Source organism: Dermacentor silvarum, chromosome 1 (genome assembly GCF_013339745.2).
Source record: "Dermacentor silvarum isolate Dsil-2018 chromosome 1, BIME_Dsil_1.4, whole genome shotgun sequence".
Lineage (NCBI taxonomy): Eukaryota > Metazoa > Arthropoda > Arachnida > Ixodida > Ixodidae > Dermacentor > Dermacentor silvarum.
In genome coordinates, this window is record NC_051154.1 from 232,295,198 (window position 1) to 232,312,879 (window position 17,682).

A 17,682-nucleotide genomic window follows, 5' to 3' on the forward strand; every position below is an offset into this window, starting at 1 on the left:
CAAGGGGCATTCGTCCCTTCCTATTGGCTAAGCAGTCTTGCAGCTTCCACAGTGCTGCAAACTACTTCTGAGATGGAGTGTAATTGACTATTTTCCAGTCGCTTTTTCTATTCTCTTAACAACAGCAACAAAAAAACGTGTACAGTGGTGGTAGAGAGAATCGTTGCTTCAGTTCTCGTTGAATTTGCGCTAGTTCTGCGCATCTTCGGCCTTTCCTCTGCAGTCCAAGCCAAGCAGTCATCAACTGTACTGATCATGGGTACGAGTGCGGTGTGGCGCGGCGGTGCAAATATAGAACGGCCGTAGAGCGATAAACCTCGAGTAACGTCGAGACACGGTTGCTCGAGGTTCATCACCGCTGTGAGGCCAAAGACGACACACGAGTAAATGTTATCTCTTTATTCAGACTTCGACTTTACGTGAGCAGCACAGCACCTATCTAGCTTGACACATTCTAGCTAGTCAAAGGTCAGACTATTTTCCTCGCTCTTATACACTTCCTGTATGTACAAACATAATATATGATTTGTTCGCTAAATCACGTATCAACTGTATTTACAACGCGCGATAAGTGTTTCGCATGTCTCCAGAGAGCATTGCCAGACACCTGCATAAGCGAGAAATGCTGAGGATAACAACGGCGGGCTGGGCGAGCAGAAGAATAAAGGAACGGAGAACACAACGCGCGCTGCAGGAAGAAGCCGCTAGCATGCCAAACGATAAAGCGCAAACAACAACAGGGAAAGATTATATAGGACAGCGGTGTGCATGTTAGGTACGCTAGTCTAAACGACGTTGTTCTAATTCCGCAACCAGAAGAAAATTACGCTTGCCTGCAATCGGGAAGGCGGGGGGTCATCTCTCGTGGACGCATTATTACTCGCTCGTTTTCCTGGTGTGGATTTCTCCACGACTTGAGAAAAGCCAGACATACGTCACGCTACACACTATGTGGTCAGCTCGACGATAGGAATGAGTGAAGTAATGCGCCCATGACAAAGCGAAAAAGCGTAGCGCGTATAGTTCGGAGCTAAATAAACATGTACCTCGGTGTTCCGAATCGATGCATCGCGAATGCGTCCAGAATTCGTAAACAAAGACGTAATAAGGCATGCGATACGTGGCGTTCAGATATACCTTTTTTTGTGTGTGTGTGTGTGTTTCTTCCTTAACAAGGGTGAGCTGAGGTCACTGATGACACCCCTTCACTCGTCGGTGAAGGTTTGAGCAAGAGTGAACAATTCGCCACCCTTCATGATCGGCACAAGCACAAGTCGACGTTAAAAGCACGCACACAAATGCACAGACAGGCGAAAAAAAAATAATTTGACTGAGCACGCTGTCTTCTATGCTGAGATATCATAGTGTAGTGCTTCCCGAATGCATTGCACAGTGCTCGCAACACTCTGGTAGAAATAATGTCGGATAGTTTCGAACCTGCAAGATAGTCATTATATAAAAGAAAGATATCATAGATATCATATCATTTGAGCAACCATTTCGCACATCGCTGTTCTCACTTGCATCAGTTCAGAAGGCAGAAGCGTCACTGGTTTCGATCTTGTTTCCCCCCTTTGACTTTCAGAAATTGCGTCCGCCCATCCTTTCCTGTGTATAAATAACTCGCTCCTCCCAGAAACCCTTGAATGCTACATACCGTCTCGTGGACGTGGTACAAGACGTACCACTCTGACTCAAGTATGAGAAACTTAAAATCAAGCTCATGCCGATTTAAACACCGACCGCATCATCACAGCGCATCTAAGTTCTGCATAGAAGACAGCATGCGGCTAAGGCATCACTGTTCATTGCTATAATCTGAGTGACGAAACCAACGGAAATTAATGCAAAAAAGATATCAGAAACAGTGCAGCACTTTCCTCCTCACGAGTATGGATAGGCACTCCAGTAGACTTAGGTCTTGTCGCTACCGATGCTGTGTGTCGACGAACAGGGTCGCAGTACCAGCGGGATAAAAAAAATAATAAAAAGGAGCAACCGCGATGCGAGGAGAACAGTATATCATGGCAACCCACGTATCAACGCGGCGAACGCGAAAACGTTTTCACGTGGGCTCGGAGGGCTGCCCGAGCACTCGTCGGTTCGTCGTCAGTGGTGGTTGCTGTGGCCGTTCATGTGGTCGTAGCTGTGATCACCCGTCCGGGCTTTCCGCTTCTCGACCACGTCCTTGGGCACCGTCTTGAGGTCGTAGGCGAGCCCCAGCTTGGCCATCGTGTCGATGAAGAACGTGGTGAAGTTGAGCTTCCATCCCAGCTCGCTGGTCGAGTAGTCCCAGGGGAACGTGTGGTGGTAGTTGTGGAAACCTTCGCCGATGGCGGCCCACGAGACGAAGCGGTTCTCGGCCGGCGAGATGTTCTTGTCGTAGGGTCGGTTGCCCCAGAGGTGGGCTGCGCTGTTCACCAGCCAGGTGAAGTTTAGCGATATTACGTAGCGCAGCATGGTGGCCACGAAGAAGCCCACCAAGTAAGACTCGCCGAACAGGTGGTGCGGCAGCACAGTCGACAAGTAGAAGCAGAAGAAGGTAGTCAGCGGCACGTAGTAGCTGCGGAAACGAGAGAGAAACAGCAGGATAAATTAAGAAACGAAGCTAGGTGACGGTTTAAGTCAAATAGCTGGTGGGTTTTCACCACATCTAAGCCGAAAGTATAACGGTGGTGCCTTGCAGGTGCTGACCAGGGCTGTTGACGAGCCACTTTTGAACTATAGGTGATACGATGCTATAAGCTTCGGAGGAAGAGTCTTGCTACAGGAGCTCATCCACAGGGCTCGGCAACAGCCCTGGTAGCTTGACAAGGACCTGCAATACTTCGGCAATGAAAGCCAGGCAACTTGCTTGCCAGGGGAACGTGACCGCCCATAACTTCCCTACAGTTTCTCGTGAGTTCATCTTAATAAGTATGTTCATAAGTACACAAGAACAACGAAAGGCGGAACGCTCGCAAGTTCGAGTGAAGAAGCAGCAAATGTATTGCGATACAGAGATGCTTTTGTAGCTTAATGCACCTGGCCTTGCTGCTTTCAGGTGCACTCGACAAACAGACACATCAAGTAGCGCTAGCAATATCTACGTTGTAAAGTTACTGGATATGCTCCCTACAGATGCATGTTCCGCCGTTTCAGCGCAAAACCTTTCGATATATGAATTGTGAACTAGTAAGGCCGTTGAGTACTGCGTAAACAACCAATAAAGTGAACTGAAGGTCACAGAAGCACCACGTGACCATGTACCGATCATGCTCTCAAGGCTCAACAACACAGTCAGCTGCACATATTCAGGCAGTGTTAGCCTGAAAGTTGGTGCCGGCAATCCTTCCGCTTGAACGCTGCTATATTTGCGAACATTGCCAAAGAACATCCCTAATAGAATCGCCTTAATTACTGTTCACAGGCGAGAAGCCTGTGTGTCCTATGTATTTCACAAACACGATAAAGGTGTCTTCACAAGATTAGCATGACAAACTGCTATATTTTCCCATATATCTTGAAACGCGCCTTATGTTGCAACGTCTATGTTTCCTCGTAACACAGCGAGTGATTACGGCATGCAAACTTGCATGGGTGAGTTCAGTGCACTACATTGTGCCAGTACACTTGACATGTTGCCAAGGAAGCTAACTGAGCCAACGTCTATGTCGTTTTTCAGGGTATAGTTAATGAGCACGATAGAATATCATGAACCCGTTGGACCACTGTACGTTGTCCTTGTACGGGATCAAAGTTAATAGGGCAATATAAATGTAATAAGGAACACCCCGGCAAAGCGACCAGCGTCATTGCAGTGGGCCGTGCGAGTGTGCACTGCTGTCAATGATTACTTGGAGGCCAGAACTGTGCCAGCAAGCGCACATCTTGCGAGACCGCTGCAAGTGCCAGTGAGTACGAATGACCGCTAAATGAGCGAGATACTGTTTTGTTTCAAACGCCTCAATTGTCGCGGCCTGGATGTCTAATTCTGTTACAGGTATGCAGAAAGCAAACTTCTCGGCCATTAATGGAAGACACCCAAACGCTTCCAGCTTGGTGACGTAGGCAGCAGCACTTTTCCCAGTGTAAGTTGCATGTTAGCTATATCTATATATCTATATATAGCTATATCTAGTGCTATATAGGGGCAGATATTCCATTTGCATACCCACCAACGTGAAACGAAACTGTCAAATGTCTTCGAATACGCATAGTTGGAGGTAGGGTTATGACACTCAAATCATTGCCTTCTCACTCCTAAGGTAAGTAAGAACGAAATATACCCGAGACAGTTGTCATTAGGCAAACTTAACAAACGTGTGAATGGTTACAACCAAATGTCGCTCCAAGTAACGAGATCACCCTTGACTGCGAGAGTTTCGATCTGGTATGTGGAGCAAGAACTAAGGGGAAAAAAATTACGTGAATACCAAAACAGCGTCCCAAATAATGTTTTGCGCATGGGTCACTGGTCTGTTTTCAAGTGCAGCTCTGATGTCGCACTGTACCACTGCGCGCGACGTATCTGCATCGTACCATCACATCTGCCGCTTGTTTTCCCTCTGGGCGTGATTTCCTGTTTCTCCTGGTGCGGCCTGTGATGCGCCAACGCATGTTATTCGAGATTAATGCCAGTCCCACTTGTTTGTTTGTGCGCGCCGCGCTTGCTGTATACGTACGCCTTTTGGAACCTAATGACGGGGTCCTTGAGCAGGTCCGAACAGTCCACGGCCTTGCCCTTGCGCATCACGTCCGGATGCTTCTTGCACATGAGCCAGCCGACGTGCGCGAAAAAGAAGCCCCGGTTCACGTTGTGTGGGTCGGCATCGCTTTCCGAGAACTTGTGGTGCACCCGGTGGTCACGCGTCCACTCGTACAGGTCGTTCTGAAAGTGGAACAACAATGGAATATCAGTGGGGTGTGCTCGGCTCGGTCGTCACATGATCGAGAGATGAGTGTCACTAGAATAGATGCACGTGCTAGGCTATAAAAAAAGCGAGAGGGGCTATCAAAAATATTAAGAAATACAGAAGCATCGATTCGAGCCCTCAACCGTGTATACTTAATGCAAAAGAAAAACATCGACAACAGCAAAAGCGAACAATTAGAGGAGCCTCAATTTTTTGTGTAATTTTGTGTAGTACCTTCTAGTTCTGATGGGCAGTGTTACAGCCCCACCGGAAAAGGAGTAGTAGTCGCTCGAGTATGACAACATCGCTGTCAGCCGCTCTACATTGCACTGCTGACAACCGAGGTTAACATACTAAGCACGAATGGAAGTGTCTAGCTAAGGCGCGTTTTCATCGTCGAACCCCATTAAGTCATAGTGCCAAAGTGTGTTTCTTCGATGTCACGGAAAGTCGCATCTTGGTGGGTGGAAAATACCTGATCAGTGAAGTACCGCCAAGAACGCTGCTATAGGCAGTTCGTATTTCGGCAGTCCATGTAGCTTGTTTTGAAACAGGCACAGCGAGTGTTATTGTGAGGGGGAAAACATGCCACTTTTGCGTCGGCAAATGAATTTTGCGTGCCCGGAGCAGAAGCGTCGAATTTTAGCAGCTCTAAGTGCGATGGCAGACTGTATCATCTAGTGCTATTTAAGGCGTCGCAAAAGCGCGTTATTTTTTCTTTCACGGTTCCGCGCAGTGCAAGCACTCTTAGATACTCTGCGTCATCCATGCCACAATTTTGTTTTCCTTTAACGCTCGAGGAACTTCTTCACAAGACGTCGCGACTAGGCTCTCGAAACATGATAGACCCTACAACAGAAGCTTAAGGTTCCATTAGCCCCGTGGAACAGCTGAATGCGACTTTTTTTTTCTTTCTTTCTTTCTTGGCCTCTTCTGTACTCAGCGCCCGACTGAAGTCGTCAGAGCGCTTCGCGGAAACTTCTGTGAAAACAGACTAAGCGCTCTTAGGAAAAAAACCCGGCCAATTCGTGTGTCGGAGTATTGACGTTGGGTTCTTCTTGTCAGCAGCAAACACGCTACGTGAAGCTGCCGAAAGTCCTCCTTTCGGCATCACCTCTTTGCCGCCCGCGAACACGTGAAAAGACAGTGAAGAGCGAATGAAGACTTCCGGGTATTGGAAAGCATAAAAGCGAAATTTATGCAAGCGAGCGCTATTGTTTTTCTTGGGCTTGCGTCGCGCTTACGAGACACCTTATCTGGAGTTTTTGGAACCACAGCAGACGGAACCCAAGTGAAGTGCGAGCGATCACTTTCTCTTAAGAGCTCACCGTGATTGCTTATCCACGAAATTGAGCTATAGCTGAAAATTAAGGCACATTTATTCCTTTAGTGACTGTATCACCATATTCTACGACACTTTCACCAGCCGGCATGTTTCTTAAGCAAGTGCTGGCAAATCTTTGCATGGCTGAAACCGCCATCTTCCTCCTGCGGCAACAAGAGAGAGATGAAAGCAGAGCAGGCAGGTAAACCAGGCTTATGTCCAGTTTATTACCCTACGTGTGAAGTAGAAGGGGAGCGATCTGCTCATGCAAATGAACTGAACTGAACGGGTTGAGGTATAAGGGCCGACATACCATGCAGGGTAAAGCTACCAAAAGTAAGCGACGTAACAAAAAGAATACACGAGACACGTGCCTCCCACACACTGTTTCTTCGTGTGTCGAGCATTTTGGCAATGTGTGTCCCATGAACGGTTGCTACTCGAGTCAAGTTTCTTTTTTCTTTTTTCTCCCCCTTTTATTGCTTTTTAACACTCGAACGTGTGTTCCGTATGCCTGATATCTGTAGTAGTGCTGATAGGGCTGATTTCTGACGACTTTGTTGCGCCTTGCCTTGGCGCGTGTGGAGGTGTTAACTTCGGCGCACAAATGTGAAGAAAATGCCAGGCGTAACGTTTGTGCGCGTATGTGTCCCGCCACCGCGAATGTACCGAGTGCGGCACCTCTCCCAGCGTTAGCTTCCCAAGGTCGGCCGAGAACACGCGGGCCGTGAGAACACTGCGAAGGACGACGGAACAACGGCCACACGCGCTTGGTAACGTGAACCCCGAGGCGATAAACTCTTACGAGGAAAAAGATGCAACAAAAAGAAGCGATTGATTAAGAAACGAGGGAGTGTACAGGACCGTCCTGCGATTGTTTCTCACAGTGGACGGCATATTCACCTCAAGAAGTCCCAGAACTCTGGCCATCCTTCGGAAAGTTGGTGCCGAAAGTACGTGCCCACATGCACGTGCCTAAGAGACTTGGTGCGAAATGAAACATCTACGTCCACTTCGTCGCTAACCGAACTGGTCGCTATGAGGGACGATATTATACAAGGCTTAAAACTGCGATGTGTATCCCGCGCAAGGGGGTAAGAAAGAAAGAAAGAAAGAAAGAAAGAAAGAAAGAAAGAAAGAAAGAAAGAAAGAAAGAAAGAAAGAAAGAAAGAAAGAAAGAAAGAAAGAAAGAAAGGAAAAAGCAATCGACGACAGGGTGCGTACAGCGAGTTTTCGGGGCTGCCCGTGATTGTCGAGCGATTGTATGGTAAACCGAGTGATCGTGTAAGGTTTAATTAAAGACAGAACTAAGGGCTGTTGTCGGCATCGACAGCGAGCGGGATATATCAGGAAATGGATATGGCATCACTTAAGATATAAGATATAACGGAATGCATAATCTCACCTTTTCTTTTTTTCTTTTTTGCTATTTCATTGCGTGGTTCACGCCTTGTTCAGCAAACTTTCCTTTCGCAAATTGGCAAGAACATTTGTAATTTATTTAGAAGATTGATCGTTAAACAATAGGCAGAGCTCCGTCGGTCGTTTTCGGCTTGTTGTTTGTGCCCATATAGGGTAGTTGTTCGGCCGTCTTTGCCCGTCGGGCTCGCAGTGCCCAAGGTTTTTGTAAAGAGACATTCAGTCCGTCTTCTGGCATCAAGCTTTTCTGTCAACGTAAGTCGATGTGTCTATAACTTGCCACATATGTCATGACCAGTGCAATTTTGTCGGTGTGTTCGCAAGTGCGAAAAATAAGCCAAATTTCCTCAATAGTCCCACGTCACACCAACGAATTTTGGTGGCTGCGACAATACCGTTGTTCCTACAATACTGCTGTTTTCTGTGAGCGAAATGCGATTCACATTCGACTACCTACCCTGGCATCGCCGACATCGCCTGGTATCGTGGCTGCAAACGCTACTCTGCTCGTCTCCAGCCACCTACACCTGAGGCGGCATCCTTGAACGCCTTTTTGACGTCGATCAAGCTCGGGCGTGATATCGCGACCTTTTTTTTCTTTTCCGAGGATTTTCACGTCATGCTCAGTGAATCTTTAGGTTGCTCTCCCTGAACAGCTCGTTGGAATCGCCCGAATGTTCGACAACGGTGTGCGAATGACGATGTAAATACTATTTTTTATCGTCGCTTATCACTTCCTCAAGGATACCGTTCATCGAACATCAGCTCCCACGCACATACCCGGCTATAAATCTGACCTTGTGTCACCTCGCAACTGAATCTCGAACTCTACTTGATCACAAACACGTGCTGTTTACGGTATCTTCCATTTGTAACTAATGATCAGTGCCAACGGGACATTCTTCTCGGCCATCCGGGAAGTCGGCGCTAGCACAGATGTTTTGGCAGGCAAACGCGCGGCGTTGGATGCTGCATTCGCTGATATTGAGGAAAGCGCATGATCGTAAGGACAGTGAACGTGCGACGGCGCACAATGTGGGCGCAGCTCCCAGCAAGGAAACGATCTTGCAGCAAGCCGAGTCCTTGAACGTTATGTGATACGCCTGTCCTATAATGGCATCAAGATTTTATATTTGTCTGCGCTAAAGTATCACTAGCCGTGATGCACGCAGGTGACGTCAAGTCAGAATAGGCGACATTCGTTATGTTTCTGGGTCCGGAAATTTAATCGCATTAAATGTACCTGTAATTACTACGTCATAACGTTTAAGCCTGTAACGATAAAAATAATATCGGAAATAGCTCCCGCCCTGACAAGTGAAGCTGCCTTTCCGATTACTATTCCGAGCACGGTGCGACGATCATCGCATTGAGACGTGCCTTCCTGATACAGAAATGTGGGCTGTAAATGTAGTGATACTAAGTTGCCTTGGCAGAGCCAGCCTGTTTTCTTCCTCTTTCTTTTCATCGTCTAGGTGTTTTACGAGCACCCATAACACGTCTATACATGTATACTGGTATACATATATGTATATTTGCATGCATATTTACATGTTTATATATGAAATATTAGGGCGCACTTGACCACGCACGCGAAATTAGATCGCGAAAGTTACGGATACCTGCATAGTAGACAATCCGAAATGCACAGTTTACGCAGGGGCAAAAGAAAGAGGCATGGTCTGGCTTGGCCCTAACGTTTCCTACAAAACTCGCCAGAGCGAACTCGGGCGCTGCAATCGTTCAGCCGCCATGGGAGAACGATGGGTGTAGTGAATGGATGTGTCTGATATTCCTGCTTGGAGCTTCAAACGTGCTTTTGACGCTACTTATTAAGCCTTATCTTTTTACATTTCGCAACACTCGTGGTTTTCTGAACACCGCAAGGCAATTACACTTTTCGCACATGCGTAATCTCTGTAAATTGCTGCATTTAAAATGCAATATTTTGTCGAACATGATCGAATGGCAAGGTAACGACGCCGTTTGAAGCCATGAAGTTGAGGCAAACCCACCTACTAACCATCATTCCCACGAAGGCTGAACCACCGCGCTTGAAGATCTCGCAGAAACATAGCGTCGTAGTTTTCTCTAATAATACGCAATAATTGTAGGAAACACTACCCGCTCGGTATCTGACAGAGGCAGCAAAATTTGTGTTCTCGGACGAGGCCCAGAGCCCTTGATCGTAGCTGCAAAGTTGCGCAATCAGCAGCAATGCTCGGCACCAGGCGAGAGAGAAGAAAAAAGAAGCTGTGAGGGAGAGTCACGCTACACGCAAGGTCAGTGCCGACTCGGGTCATTCGCTCGCTTGGGGGCGAGTGGCGCGGCGGGAAGGTGAGAGAGAACGGGAGAGCCGCCACTGGTGACCTACATTCCACGCAACGGGCTTGGCTCTTCTTGGGTGAGAAAAGAGCACGGCTGCTGTGCCGTCGCCGTCCGCCGCGGGAGAAGGCGCCCCATCGTGGGCGTACTGGGGGTGCGGCCGCCTGTAGCTACAAGATGACACACAACCCACTACACCCCAGTTTTCTATTAGCATTACTACGTTCATGCCCAGGGGCTATACGGTGGTTTGGCTGCTCCGTGCCGGTTCCGCCAACCTTCTCAAACATGCTACACTAGGTAAAAACGAAAGAAACAGAAAAGAAAGAAGAAAGAGACCGAAGCGTGCACCCGGTTTCACAGAACCGCTTAGGGAGCAGGGGGCGGGGGGGTTGAAAGGATAAGTACCGCTGATAACGATCATCTTTCTTGCGGACAGATAGTTATTGCAGTTTTCGGCTCTCGTGAAAATAGAGAGAGACAAAATAAAAATGTCTTCCATGTCCTCAAGGCAGGGGAAGCTACCAAACTGGCTGCACTCATGGGAATGCAGCCGGTCATTTCATTCAGCGATGAAGGCCTCCTCCGAGCGTAATATTGGGCGCAGACATGAAATGGGCGTTTCAGGAAGACCGTCTGTAAGCATACGGCCACGCTATGAAAGGATTGTAGGTAAAAGGGGCGCTTTCCTATTTACGTAGTCCTCAGTCAAATTGGAAGTCGTAAGTCATAACTGTCGTTTGAGTAGTCCGATTCCGTCTCATCTGTGTCTGACCTGTTGCGCAAAATAAGGGCGGGGGGCAATCTGACCTCGACTGCATCAGGCCGCGAGAGTGGGAAAACGATGGCACGCTGCGGCATCCGAAACAAAATTGGCGGTCAATGCATTGAAGCGCGTAAGTACTTGCGAGGCGTTTGTAACGCGTCTCAATGTATGTACCTGGGGACATGCAGCGCTTTTTCTTTTTTTTTTTTATACTGGCCCTCTCCTTGTACCGTTTCAAACAGGCGTGGCTGTTTTTAGGAGGCGAGATGATATGGCAATGGCTAACAAGTGCCGATGCGGGGCTAATCGGGCTGGCTTCAGAGATAACAACCTGCACCGGACGGCGTCCGTATGGATACTCGTTGAATGTCTCGTGCAACCAAAGTGGACCCGCTTTTGTCGGCCCAACTTCTGTGCTACATAGAGCGCGGCCAGAAGTCAGCAGCGAACGATTCGCGGGCAAAATATATCATTCTCTCTCTCTCTTAACAAAATTCTACTAAGCGGAAGCACTCGATTAGGAATCGACAGGCGGCTATTTACGACGGCAGCGCGTCCGCTAATGAAGACCCCGACGCTTCGAGGTAACCGATACGATCCACTTGATTCGGTACACCCCAGCGGGAGACTCCCTCAAACGAGCAACCAATTGCGCAGCATTACGAATTCGGGTGGTCATCTCTTGGACGTCGTGATGGTTGCGCTTCGCGGTTCACCTCATGCCCCCCCCCCCCCCCCCCTCCACACACACACATGCACACTGCCCGCCAAGTTGGGTGCCTGAGCGGTTGCTTCGACCTCAATGGAGCTTGCGTCAGCATTGCAAGCTCGGCGCTCTCGCGTCACCCACGTAACCGGGTCGCGCGATATCTCCGCTCACGCTGACTCACATAAACGCGCCATGTGCACTTGCTTCTGTCTCGTGATGCCAGTTTGTTTCTGTCTTTTCAGTATTAAAAATTAAATTATGGGGTTTTACGTGCCAAAACCAGTTCTGATTATGAGGCACGCCGTAGTGGGGGACTCCGGAAATTTGGACCACCTGGGGTTCTTTAACGTGCACCTAAATCTAAGTACACGGGTGTTTTCGCATTTCGCCCCCATCGAAATGCGGCCGCCGTGGCCGGGATTCGATCCCGCGACCTCGTGCTCAGCAGCCCAACACCATAGCCACTGAGCAACCACGGCGGGTTTCTTTTCAGTATTATTATTACTACCAGAGGTAGACGTGCTACTATCACACACAAGCAAAAGAATAGTCATAAAGACAAGGAAAAGCTTCTTTGCCATATGGGAAGAGGCGTTTACATCACGGTATTCTTCTTCTTTTGTTTTCTTTCCTTTTTTTCCCAATTTGATGGTCCAGTTGCGAAGAAGCTCATTAAGACTTCTTGCGACACCGCAATATTGCGACAACCTTATTGCTAAACCTACACCTAAATTTTGCTTTATAAAAGGGTGCCGAAGTATTATTGTCCCTTTCAAATTTTATTTCGGCATACTGTTTAGTCAAGGCGCTTCTAATATTTACAGGAGCGTTAAAAATGGCGTACATAAATGGCTGGCGTCCGCGAAAGGAAACTTCGCATACCTACGAAAAAGCGTTGGCCGTTCTGCGCACGGGAAGAACTGAAACTCCATTTAATTTTTCGCTCTCAGCCTACAGCGTCAGCTAACACTTAATGCGCTCTTTGCAAAGCATATACTAGAAGTGCGGATCACGTAAAACGTTCATCTATCGTACGCGGCAGCGCCGGCTGCCGCGGATGACCATCGACGTCGCACTACAGGCAATGCGAACGCGTTGGCAGTGCCATCCTATAGTTTGGCCAAATTGAACGGCGAGAGCAGGCGCTGCGCTCCTGATTCCGTGGCCCTCGGATCACGAGCACAGTGCCTTGACCGCTGTGGTATAGCGTCGGTTCACAGCGGGTTGTTCTGCTTCGTTGCGTGCGTGTTTCTGAGGTGGGAATGCCAAGCCGCGTGTTGGATGCCGTGTGGAGATCAGATAAACGGCCCGGCTCGCGTTAATCTGCTTGTGTGCGTGCTGCATGAAGCGTGCGTGCGTGGTGCACTAACTGTGCTCGTGAGACTCACCTGGCAAGCCATGCAGTTGAAGACCATAAGCACCACCCGGAGCGGGAAACGTGCCTTGTAAGAGCGGTGAGACCAGAGCCTGTGCGCTCCTGCCGTGACACCCAGGCCGGCGCAGATTCCCCACACGAAGGCTGCAAGAAGTTGTGCGAACCGTGAGCGGGATGTGTAAGAGGGGCATCAGAAAGCTTGAACAAAGAAAATAAAAAGCAGACAGAAAAAAAGGAGGCAAACGACAGCGTTAAGGCATACGAGGCAGCTCAGAAAAGTATGTCTTCTCTTATTACCTGTGTGTTTCAACGCTGTCTTCACAACAAGATGTCGTAAGCACACATGTCTACTATCCTCTAGTGATATATGGGTATACCGCGAAAAAAACACACACAAAAGAAAGACGGGTCGTCAAGAACAACAATGGACAATTCGAATGCAGTGCCTATAGTTCGAGGATAGAAAGAGGCGCCCGTGCGGTTACTGAAATTCAGAAAACGAGTATATCTTGTGACGCAGTTATGACTATGAAATACAGAATTTCAATTTCAATTCAATTTTGAAGGTCTAATAAACCTTAAAAACACATCACAAAGATTACTCTAAATACACAAGGAGGTCTCATAGTCAAAAAACTGTGCGCGAGACCTCCCGTTACTACGTGCACTATAGAAAACTAACTTAACAGCATGAGGTTATTGAGAAGAAAGCAAAAATTATACAATAATCTCTTTCTCTTTTTTTCTTTTTCTTCACTTTCCCTACTTCGTTTAATTACCGATCTGTATGTGAGTGCACTTACCACTGTTGCGAAAATGTCCGGTGAGCCCGTACTACCCCGTTTCAAGCTCGCAAGCTCACTCTCGCGACAACTTACACCCGCAAACATGGAGCAGAATAAAATGTGTATAAAAAATACTCTAGGCTTTTCCGAGTTCGACAAGAACTGTTTTGCAGTAGTCTCCCCGATAATAAAGCATTCGGTTAAAACATACCGCTATGTTGCCTATATAATCAGCTTTCTTCCTGAAGTTTGAATTCAAGGCGAAATTCAAGCGAGCAGATCTCGCCTGCGTTTTGCTCACTTGCACGTACGTACTACACTTGGAATCGATCGCACAGCAAAAGCTTCGAAAGCTTTAGCAGCTGAGTCCTCAGTGAACCAAAGCAGCGCAGACACTTACCGAAGATCGCCGTCTGCCACTTGACCTTGTGCGTCACGGCCAGATAAAGCCCGTAGAAGGCCATGGAGTGCAGCAGGGCGAACACGGCCACATTCCGCCAGACCACCTCAGTCTTGAAGGCCGGCTTTGCGGCTTGTTCGGACTCCTTCTGCACTTCCTGATGCTGCTGGACTGTTGTGCTGTGGGACGTGATGATCTGCACCGCGGAAGTGATAGTGCACGTAAGTACTTGCAAGCGACAGTGCGGCGCCGACAAGTTTCGTCTGTGACGTGTGAGCTCACTCAACAACGCTCTTACAATGAGTCACGGATGTTACACGTGTTCGATACACGGTTCTGACAGGATACCACATCAATGTCAATACTTTTTTTTTTTTTGCATAATCACAAAGCGTGCACTACGCATTGCCGGCGGCGTACAGGGGCAGTCAGGCATTCGACATGGTCGCTGCATTAAGATATTGGAAATCCGCGTTAGCAAGGTAATTCGTGAACACATAAGCAACCAACGTGTATACTACGCGCCGCGGTAGCCCAGTGGCCATTGCGTGGTCGTGGTTTTGGCACGTAAAACGTCAAAAATTTATTTATTAATTAACGCGTATGGTCGCGATGTTGCGCGCAATGCCATCGATCGATCACAGCGGCAATGTTGTCGACCAAGGAGGGGTCATGCAGCCACAACACCAACACCAACAAAAAGTGAGCGCCAGTAGCGTGACAGGGTCAGAACAAATATTCGCTGCACCGCGTGCGCATTAGCCAGGTGACCGTGATTATTCGACGCCCATTATCCACGTCGACCGTTGCGTCCTCAAGTGAAAGTAAGCTGTAACGCACTCCGGCCTGCCATGGTCAGGCGTGCGTTTTTCCTTCGTAAGTGCAGTAGATGGAATACAGAAATCTCAAGAAACAACGAATCTCACTCGAGCGTAAACTTCGCCGCACATGATGTCCAGCTGAGACAGCGCAAGGAGCCAGCGTCCTGTTATGACTTCCACGGTCCCGGTCCTCTCTGCGACACTGCTTGAAACGTAACTGAACCACTCCGTCGCTCCGCTAGAGAGACAACCCCAGGAACCAGTGAGAACCGACGAATTGGGTTTCTGCTGGTTTCGGCACTTTCCATTTCCGAACCCCAGTCTGACACCCTCGCAGCCAGAAGAAGTAGAGTGAAAACCAGAGGATGGTCGAAAATGAGGGAGCGAACAATGCAGTGACGGGGGTGAGAGGGAGCGTAACGTAAGGAGCGAGCCCGACGTTCCCGCTCCTTCGACGTGCGACAGGGGCCCGAAATGTGTTAGCGAGTTTGTTTGGAGAAAGGACTTGTCTCGACCGCCTCCCGTTTGCTGACGAGTAATTGCAGCGGGGCTGCGGAACTCGCGACTTCCCCATTCACCGGAAAGCGTCGTCCCAACCGAAGGCGCACTGTCGGCAGCATTGTGAGTGTCCGTTCCTTCCTCGCTTGGGCCCGGCATGTCGACGTGAGCGCTTAACACGACGGTCACAGAGGTCGTCGCTCGTCCCCCTTTTGCCTTTCTTGCAAGTCGGTACACAGTTCGTGGACGCTTTTCCGGATACAGTAAGCGGAGTGTCTTCCCTTAGTAGGGAGGCTTGTTTGGTTTGTGCGGCAGAGGGCGTGTCAACTAATCTGCAAATGGAAAGCCAGAGCGTCACAAAACTACTCCAATTACTTGCAGAAATGCATTGACCAAGACCGCTAGACCTCCTTCGATGCACTCTTTTTTATCCCCCTTATTTTACTGCAATATCCGAAAATTTGCAGGCTACGGAGCAATTCTACTATGCTGCTGTTATCGTTATAAACGCTTCTCGTAGTCGTGTAACACACTTAACACGCCGAAGCGCGTTCATACTCGTTTTCCGTTTAGTTGCGCGTCGTTTTAGTCGACAGCGCAACTAAAGGGCATAAAGGGAGTTCTCCCTCTACACGGAACCTCCGGTTGGCCGACCAACCTTGGGAAACGGTTTCCATTAACAGGGAAAGCGGTTTCCACTAACGGGGGAAACTGTTTCCATTAACAGGAGCCGATGGCTGTCGCGGTAACCACGTGTCGTGATACGTGTGAGAGAGAATGACAAGCACGGGCTCGCTGTCCCCCTCCGCAGTAAATGACTTCCGCATTACCGACCGACCGACCGACCCACTGACACTCCCCTCACCAACACTACCACCTCACGTACACCACCCTTAGCTTTTCTTGCTTCAACCAGAGCAGAGTGGCATTCAGACACCCCGGTCGTGTACGAACGTGTCGTTTTCACTCCCGCAGTGCGAAGAGCAAGGTCGAGCGTGCAACCTTTGGCAGTGGTTCCCCAAGGACAGCTTCCCCCGCCGGCCTACTCTTAAAATGTCACGTACGCCCGCCAGTTCCCGTTTCGCCGTACTTCTTCCGTTTGACACCACGAATAATTTTCCTGGCTACTTTTGCTGTTAGCGATTATGTGGCGAAGTGTCAATAGTTTTTTAAAAAAGATTGATTAAATTTAAATTTGAAATTGCGAAATAAAAATTAAATAATAGTCGAGCGTTCTAAGTGCGAAAACCCCTATCTGATTATGAGGCACGCCTTAGTGCGGGGGGGTCTCCGGAATAAGTATGGCCACCTGGGGATCATTAACGCGCACCTGCACACGAGTGTTCTTGCATTTCATCCACATCGAAATGCGGCTGCCGCGGACGGGATTGAACTCGCGACCTTGCGCTGAGCTGCGCAACGCTACTAAATGGGTCCAAGACCGCAGCGCGTTAGCCAGTGCCGTTCGGCGTGTTTCCGCAGCACCAGCGACTTTCAATACCAGACAAGCCTCCGACCACGCTGATTAGCTCCTTCACTATAGAGTCGCGGTGTACACATTTGTGTACATGACCTTCTTTTTTTTTTTTTTGCCTGTGTTGGCATGCGGCCTAAGGTCAGAATAAAAGTACATGTGAGCATGGCAGGCCGAATATGCGCAGTGACTTACTTATGAAATGTACGCGACTTGTTTTTGTTAACTCGGTATACTGGCGGCAAGAAAACAAAAACTGCGTAAACATAATCCCCTTTGTACTCAATGTTACATTATTTCAGTCCAATATACTACGTATACTGCTACGGACGATGATATTTATGAAGACGCTATCATGTACGCCGAGATGTCCGACGTGCCTTTCTCCGCCGGAAGTAACGAAAGAATAATTTATTCTCTCGAATGCTTGCAGTGGATTATTAACTTGTGTATGCGCTGTGAGCATACACTCGTTTCCGACACTTGCGCCCACCGTAAACAGGCCGTGATTCGTAACTTTCCACACGTAAAATAATTCTTCTCTCAACTCTTCTTATTAAATTGCTAAGCATAAAACGTTCACTTACTGTGCCAATCATTTGGTATTTTGATTTTGTCCAACCCTCAGCATCATTCACCTGCGTTCATCGTAATCATTCTTTCTTGTATGAGCGATCACAGTTTTCAGTGTCAAACACTTTGTTTTTGCTAACTTCCGCTCAGCTTCAAGGCTTTCTAAATGTCGTACAAAAGTGAAGTTTTCATGGGACGTATATTTATACCATTGCAAAAGTAGATTCTTGGTATGCGGTAACAATGTATGGGGCATTTGATAAGATATAATTTTTCAAAAAAAAAATGTATTCCCCTGGGAAAATGTATCTGGGAGTG

The 17,682-nt window shown here is 48.3% G+C and overlaps 1 protein-coding gene across 5 annotated transcripts in view; it reads right to left on the reverse strand.

Annotated features, from left to right (window-relative positions):
- Nucleotides 1-384: 384 nt before the first annotated feature.
- LOC119436898 (acyl-CoA Delta-9 desaturase-like) overlaps nucleotides 385-17,682 on the reverse strand; it is a 129,977-nt gene continuing 112,679 nt past the window's right edge. For all 5 annotated transcript variants that reach the window (XM_049660093.1, XM_037703934.2, XM_037703933.2 and 2 more), the window contains 4 exons: nucleotides 13,999-14,194; nucleotides 12,827-12,957; nucleotides 4,665-4,870; nucleotides 385-2,563 (listed from right to left, as the gene is read on the reverse strand). In XM_049660093.1, coding sequence (XP_049516050.1) covers nucleotides 2,110-2,563; nucleotides 4,665-4,870; nucleotides 12,827-12,957; nucleotides 13,999-14,194 — 987 coding nt within the window. In that variant the 3' untranslated portion in view covers nucleotides 385-2,109. The remainder of the gene's footprint in view (nucleotides 2,564-4,664; nucleotides 4,871-12,826; nucleotides 12,958-13,998; nucleotides 14,195-17,682) is intronic.